This window comes from Chinchilla lanigera, unplaced genomic scaffold (assembly GCF_000276665.1).
Source record: "Chinchilla lanigera isolate Chin_1 unplaced genomic scaffold, ChiLan1.0 scaffold00080, whole genome shotgun sequence".
Taxonomy (NCBI): domain Eukaryota; kingdom Metazoa; phylum Chordata; class Mammalia; order Rodentia; family Chinchillidae; genus Chinchilla; species Chinchilla lanigera.
In genome coordinates this window covers 4,598,315-4,605,485 of record NW_004955481.1, presented here as the reverse complement: position 1 = coordinate 4,605,485, position 7,171 = coordinate 4,598,315, and the positions used below count along the sequence as shown (strand labels likewise).

Here is a 7,171-nt window from a genome sequence, read left to right as displayed (position 1 = left end):
AAAAAAAAAAAAAAAAAAAAAAGTATATATATATAGATGGATAGATAGATAGCTCCAAAACAGGCTTCTCTCTTGCCATTTCAGGTTCCCCTCCCTCCCCCACTGTCAAATGCTCCTGGGTTTGCACTCTCTTATTCACAGTCCTTCAGCTGGTACCATGCATACCACAGCATGTGGACCTTTTGTCTCCTCCCAGCTCCATGTGATCCAACCTGGGTCCCCACACCCAGGGACCTCACCCCCATCCACCCAACACTTGGAACACAACCCAGGCACCAGCCTTGATCTCGCCCTTGCTACTCCTCTTTCATCCAGCCAGCCACCAACCCTGGACATTGCGCCACTTAAAAATCTCAGCTTCCTCTATCTCTGTTGACACTGACACAATTCAAGCTTCCATTCATCACTCACTGCAACTCCTGCGACACCCTCCTCACTGCCCCCGCTGCATACAGTCCCGTAGTACATAGGTCTGGACAGCTTGGATTCAAATCCTGGCTCTGCCTCTTAGCACAGGTACCATACTGGCTAGGCAAGCTAACCTCTCTGGGCTTACATTTTCTGTAAAATGGGCATAATAATGCCTTCCTCAGCAATGGTTGTGAGCCTTTTATAAATAAAGACATATAAAGCCCCAGCCCCAAGCCAAGCAGTCAGTAAATCTTAGTCATTACAATTACTATTTTCTAACCCACCCTTACTCTCTCACCTCAGTAACAATCCAACCAAGTCATTTCTGCTCAATATGCCTGAGCTCTGCAGATGTGTCTTCCTCCACATTATATTTACTTTTTCTTGAACACACACCCCCAAAAAAAAACCCACACCCAATAAACCTTGCCTCCAAGCCTTTGCTTAGCTATCCCATGCCTAACACTCTCTTCCCACACCTTCCTTGTCAAAGTCATCCTGAATTTTGTTTTGTTTTGTTTTTGTTTTTCTAGCTTTTTGAGACAGGGTCTCACTATGCAGTTCAGGCTGGCCTTGAGCTCCCTTTGTAGCCCAGGCTGATCTCGAACTCGCAACAATCCTCCTGCCTCAGCCTCCCAAGTGCTGAGATTATAGCCATGCACCACCATGCCTGGCCATCCTTAATTTTTAAGCACCTGTTCGAAAGCTGTCTCCTCTAGGAACTCTCCCCGAAATTCTGCAAGCAGAACAACTTTTGTTCCTTGTATACCTCATGCATCTTGTTCTAGGGACAGGTGTTTATGCCCTGTATCCCACTCATTTTAGAATCCCTGGCTCCCAGCAAGAGCTCCACAGAATCCAGCTGAATTCCAGCACCAGGGCTTCTCAGCTTAGAGGGCAGACACCATGTGTGGGGTAAGGACAGCTTGCCTCCCTCAGTTCCAGAATCACCTCCACCATCAAGCAGCGCCCCTCCTCCAGGCCTGGGGTAGGGGTGGAGGCTGAGGCAGTGGTTTTGTTGCTGTTGTTGTGCATTTTGTGTGTGTGTGTGGTTCGGAGATCGAACTCAGGAACTTGCCACTGAGCTATATCCCCAGCCGTGCTGTTGTTTTTGTTTTGCTTTTGGTTTGGTTTTTTTCTGGTACCAGGAATCAAACTCACAACCTTGTGCTTGCCGGGCAGGCGCTGTGCCACTGAGCTAAATCCCCAGCCCCTGTTGTTTGTTTTCAGGCAGAGTCTCACTATGTAGTCCAGGCTGGCCTCAAACTCACGGCAATACTCCTGCCTCAGCCTCCTAAGCACTGGGATTATAGGCGTGCATCACCATGCCTGGCATGAGGCAGTGTTTGACAGGACAAGGAGATGGCTCTAGACCTTAGCCAAAGCCCTCTCACTTTCTCTGCTGAGGGCTGACAGAACCACCCAACAGCAGGCTCTGGAGACAGGAAGCATACATTCCCTTCCATGGATGCAGCCTCTGCTTTACCAGGTACACTGACTTTAGGCCAAAGCTTCCTCTCTCAAGGCCTAAGTTTTCTTCTTTATCCCAGGACAAACCTTGTCCATCCCCTTCATGTTCCAAATGCTGATTCTACATGCAGAGCATGGTGTCCGGGTTTAGAGAACTAGGGGACAGGAGAACGCAGGGGCAGAGGGAACAGGGAAGTGGGCAAGATTTTTACTACCTTGAACACATTACTGCCTGCATGTTCTCCACCCCACCCCTGCCTCTGTCCATGCACACAGACTGGCCACACCAGAGAACAGAAAAGGAGTTTATTGAAAACTATATACAGTTGGTCCAGTTCCTAGCACAGGATGAAACCTGGGCTGGTCCCCCCACATCTCAGGCAATGTCGTGGCCCCTGATGGGAGAGTTGGGGAGCTGAGGCCCACTTCCCCTGTGGACCTTTGTCTGAGAACTTACAACTCTAAATGCCCTGGATATGGCTGACGGGACAGAGAATGGATCCTCGTCCTGACCTCGTCACAGCCTGGAGCCGGAAACAGTATTATGAAACTGGAGCCCCAAAGGGCCGAGCTAGACTGTCTGGAAGTCCTGGTTGATCCTCTCACAGGAGGCCTAAAAGGACACGGAGGTAAACAGCTCCCTACCATTCAACCCACAGACCAGGCCCCAGGGATGTCAGGGCTTGGCCTGGGGACACGAGGTACCCTTCTTCCCAACACTGACTCTGGGTCCAGGTCTTCTGGAGCATACCCCACGCAGAAGATCTGGGGCTGAAAGGTGAGTTTGGAGAGGTCACAGCTGAGGGCCCAGGCCAGAGCCTCCTGGGGTGGGGAGCAGTTTGGGGGGTCAGGGTGTCCCACTGTAGGAATAGTCTGCTTTATTGTGCATCACCAGCCGGTCATCCACGAAGTAGAAGCTGTCAGACTGTGTCTCATATGGGTGACGGATCATCTCGCTGACTGCAAGACAGGTCCAGCCAGGGCAAAGGTCAGAAGCCTGAGCCCGGCCACAGAGCAGCTAAGAGGACTGGGCGGCAGGGACAGCTGAACCACCTCAGAGAATTCCTCAGCCATGAGCTGTTTCCATTTAGCTGACAGGGAATGGTGCCCACAAAAGTGACCCAGGCAGGGAAGCAAGAGGACTGAGCACTCAAGCACCCCTCCCTCCCCCGGTGTGTTTTCTGTAAGCCCCCACCCCACCCCCAGCCCCACAGGGCCCTGCTCACGTACTCAGCTCCTCCGACAGAGGGGGAAAGTCATAGATGTGCTCGCAGGTGTTTTTGCTGCTGGGAATGCAGAAGCCAAAGTGGAAGTCAAAGCTTTTGAGCAGCTGGTTCCGGAAGTAGTGCCTCTCGATCATGCGGAAGTTGTTCACGGGCTTGTCTCCCACTGTGAACTCCACCCTGAGCAAGGGAAGGGAGCAGGGCCAGGTTTGGCCTTGGAGACACCCACCAGGCTGCAGACAGACCACGCCTGAGAGGCTCAGTAGGAGCTCAGGAAGGGCTGCTCCCGCCCTCTCCCTCACCCCAGCCCTCACCCCACCCCAGCAACTCACGTGGCTCCCACCTGCCTCAGGCGGAGAAAGGCAGGTGTGAACTGGTAGCGGACAAAGCGCCCAGCATTGGGGTCCAGGTCCCGCCGGTTGATGGGCAACCGTTCTGCAATGCATCCCGGCTGGGCTCAGTGGGCTTCAAGCTGGACCCTCACCCACCCAGGGTTCCACCCAGAACCCCATCTGTCCGAGGGACGTTTAGGCTTCAGAACCAGCCAGGCACCGATTTCCACTGAGGTTCCCAGGGCCACTGGATGCAGAGGCATGGGGCCTCTGGGACTGCAGTTCCCAGGCAGGTCAGCAGAGGGCAGGCTGGCAGGGATTAAAGGAGCAGAACTGTCCTCCCAAGATGTCCACCCTCAGACACAGAAGGCAAAGAGGCCTGGGTACCTACAGACTTCTGAGTATGCAGAGCCCCAACTCTGTTCTGTCCTTGGGCCCACCCCATGATGCATGCCCACCAACAGCCCACCAGCCTGCCCACCTGAAGCAGGGGGCTTCTTGATTTCAAAGAGAACAGTGCCTGAGTCCATGTCCCGGATCTTGAACCTGACGAAGTCGATCTTGTAGATATTCTCCTCGGGGGAGCACAAGTAGTCTAGGGGAAACAGACAACTGAGCAAGGAAGGGAACCAAAAGCTCTGCTGCCAGTTCAGCTTTTATGGGGCTTTATGGTCCCTTCCAGAAAGAGGGAACTGAGCCCCTGCCCTGGGGGAGCCCCTCCAGTGTGGAGGACATAACTCTGCCATGGCGATCCAACAGAGGATAAACAGCCCTGTCTTAGTGGCCTCTGGGGGTTAAGCAAGGGCAGGGCAAAGAAGGGTAGGCAAGGCCATTTCCCTCAACACTTTCCCTCCCACCCTGCAGTTGAGGACCCTTATTTCTCTGATCTGCCAGGCTGAGAGGTTGGGCCAAACAGGTCTCTAAACTGGACATGGTGGCGCATGCCTGTAATCCCAGCACTCGGGAGGCTGAGGCAGGAGGACTGTTGCAACTGAGAGACCAGCCTGGGCTACAAAGTGAGCTCAAGGCCAGCTTGAACTGCATAGCCAGACCTTGTCTCAAAAAAAACAAAAAAACAAACAAGTCTCTAGTCTGGAAGGAGCCTCCAGCACCAGAGAAAGATACATTCTTGCCTTTGTGAGCATGAGAGAAAGACACATCCTTGCCTTTGTGAAACTCCCTGCAAAGAGGGGGACATAGCTCTGACCTTGGAGGGGCACAGTCCTTCTCTGGAGGATGCACCCATCCCCACCCCATAGCTGCTCTTGGCACTATGCCTAGATGTGCTGGGGAGGGCTGATCTTGAGGGGGCTGTTCTGACATGGGTAGTGCTGAACAACCCCTTCCTGTCCCCTGCAACCTCCTGCTCTCCCTATAAGCAGCTTATGCAAGCCCAGCTCCCTTAAGCAGCTTAGTCAAAGCTCTGCTGACTCAAGCCCAGAGCCTTGGATGCTGGGGGGAAGGGTCCCAACTTTACTTCCACCCTGTTGATCTCCAAATGGGAGGAAGTCTTAGCAAACAGAGAGAACCCCTTAAAGCTCCTCTGTCCAGCTTTGGCCCCAAGCCGCCCCACACACAGAATATACCCCCTACCCCCACAGAGAAGAGGACAGGCCAAACCTGGAAGAGGGAGGGCCTGGCAGGTGTATCAGAGTACAGATGGGAGTAAGGGGAGTCCGCAAACCCACCGGAAACGTGCTGGGGCCTGCCTGGGGAAACTCAGGAGCTTGATCCCACCCTCACTGCCTTGGCAGCAGCAACTTCCAGAGGTCGGGGCGGCCCCAGCAATAAAGAGGAAAGAAGAGAGGCACAGTGGAAGGCTCCAGTGCTATCACCCTGCAGAGCATCACATCCTGCCCTGGTGGCCCCCAGAAGCCCGGAAGCCACCGTTCAGACCAGGGCCACCTCTAAAATTGGAAGAGGAAGTGAATACAAAGTCTTGCTTTCCTAGGCCTGCCTCCTCCCTGAGTCTGAAGCAGCCCCCTCCTGGAAGCCCTTTAGCATCTCCAACTTTGGGAGCCTCTCCTTTTTTTTTTTCCTCTCTTCTTTAGGAACAAATTCTTACAGTCCAGCCCTCAGTCTCGTGCAAACTCAACCTGTCAGCCTCTCCTTTGTCCTTGGAGGAAGTGAGAGCCAGGGGATGCCTAGGGCTCAGAACACCACCACATTCCCTCCGCCGGGGAAGCACGAAGGACTAGGACCCAGGGTCAGGTTGGAGTAAGGGGCAGAGTGGATGAGGGCTCAGAACACAATCACTCCCCCTCCTCTTAGCCACAAATAGCTTCCTAAGCTGGATTCAGGGCCCTGTAATCCAGGAACAGCAAACCTCAAATCTATGTGATTAGGGTCAGAAGACACCAGCGAAGGGGTGCCCAGGCAGAAAGCTGTGGGTCCCTATTCCCAAAGCCTGCACAAGAAAGGGCCCCTTTCTCTACTCCTTCCCTTCAGCTGCCTAACTCTGAGGGCTACCAATTTCCCAAATTAGGATACAAATGCTGTTACTTCACCTAGAAGCCTCCTTTAGTTACAAAATAAACCTCCAAAGTTGCTCAGGACCCAGATCAGCCCGACCTCCAACCCCAGAGCTAAGATGAATCCTAGAAGGTGCCTTGCAAACTGCAGCCCCACTGGCTTCAACATCAGCCTGGTCCTAGCCCCCTCCCTCCGCTGATGCCTGTTTGGTCAAGGGAGCTCTGTCTGTGATGTAGGGGTCCAGCCAAGAATGGCTGCTGCGTAGCTCAGAGAACATCGAGAGGGGCCCCCAGGGACCCAGATGCACAGGCTCAGGCCTGCCATCACCGTCCCCTCCACAGGCCTGCCTGGAAGCCCTGGGCTCTGCTGTTCCTGCAGCTCTAGGGCTCAGGTCCACTCCCAAGGGCTGCTCGGAAAAAATGGAGCCAGGGAAGGTTAGCGGGAGAGCCTCCCTCTCTCCAAATACCTCCCGTTCTTCAAGGCTCAACCAAGCCTCTGCCATGTTCCCTGTCCATGCTGATGCCTGCCTCTGCTCTGAATGCCCAGGTGTCTGCCTCCAGGCTGAGCAGCCATATGGGGTCCCCGATACTAAGAGAAGAGCCCTATTTACAGAGCATGCATAGCCGGCCTGGCACTGTACAGAATCTGAGGATTGATCTTTTTCATGGTAACCTTACAAGGGAGGTGTCGCTATTCCCCTCTTACAGATGAATCTCTGAGAGATTTTTACATGCCCAAGGTCGCACAGCCAGGTATGTGGCAAAGCTGGAACTCGAACCCAGGCAGTCCAACTCAGAAATTCAACCACATGTGGACTAGGCTTTCCCTGAGAGAGCCCCCAAAGAGGACAGGCCCAGGATGGGGTAGGGGCTGTCCCCAGTCCTCCTGGAGGACCCTGGGTGCGGGCACTAACGGCAAGGGAGGCCTGATGGACTTAACACCTCCCGATTCAGCCTCCACCTAGCCTCTTCGGCAGGGGCTGGGAACAGATTTACTCCGCCCCCCTCTGCCTTAGTGTACGCGGGCCTCCAAGGGCTCTGAGGATGGCACGGGAAAGGGTTACAGTTGCAGCTGCTGCCCCACCTCCCCACGGGAAAAGGGGTGGGCCCCTCAAAAAAGCAAGGAGTGCGGTGCAAATGAACCTCTCAGGGGAGAAAAGCGTGGAACAGAGTGATCGAGGGATGGGAGCACATAGAGATCTTGTAGGCAGAAGGGAGAAGAGGAAAGGGTAAGGGACCCGGTGGGGGAGGGGTGGGGAGGGGA

General features: G+C 54.2%; 1 protein-coding gene across 1 annotated transcript in view; it reads right to left on the bottom strand.

Moving 5' to 3' along the window:
• Window positions 1-2,172: 2,172 nt before the first annotated feature.
• Window positions 2,173-7,171, bottom strand: part of Unc119 (unc-119 lipid binding chaperone) — a 5,475-nt gene continuing 476 nt past the window's right edge. Inside the window, exons 2-5 of the mRNA XM_005402748.2 lie at window positions 3,918-4,031; window positions 3,437-3,539; window positions 3,112-3,284; window positions 2,173-2,841 (exon numbers count right to left, since the gene is read on the bottom strand). Coding sequence (XP_005402805.1) covers window positions 2,729-2,841; window positions 3,112-3,284; window positions 3,437-3,539; window positions 3,918-4,031 — 503 coding nt within the window. The 3' untranslated portion in view covers window positions 2,173-2,728. The remainder of the gene's footprint in view (window positions 2,842-3,111; window positions 3,285-3,436; window positions 3,540-3,917; window positions 4,032-7,171) is intronic.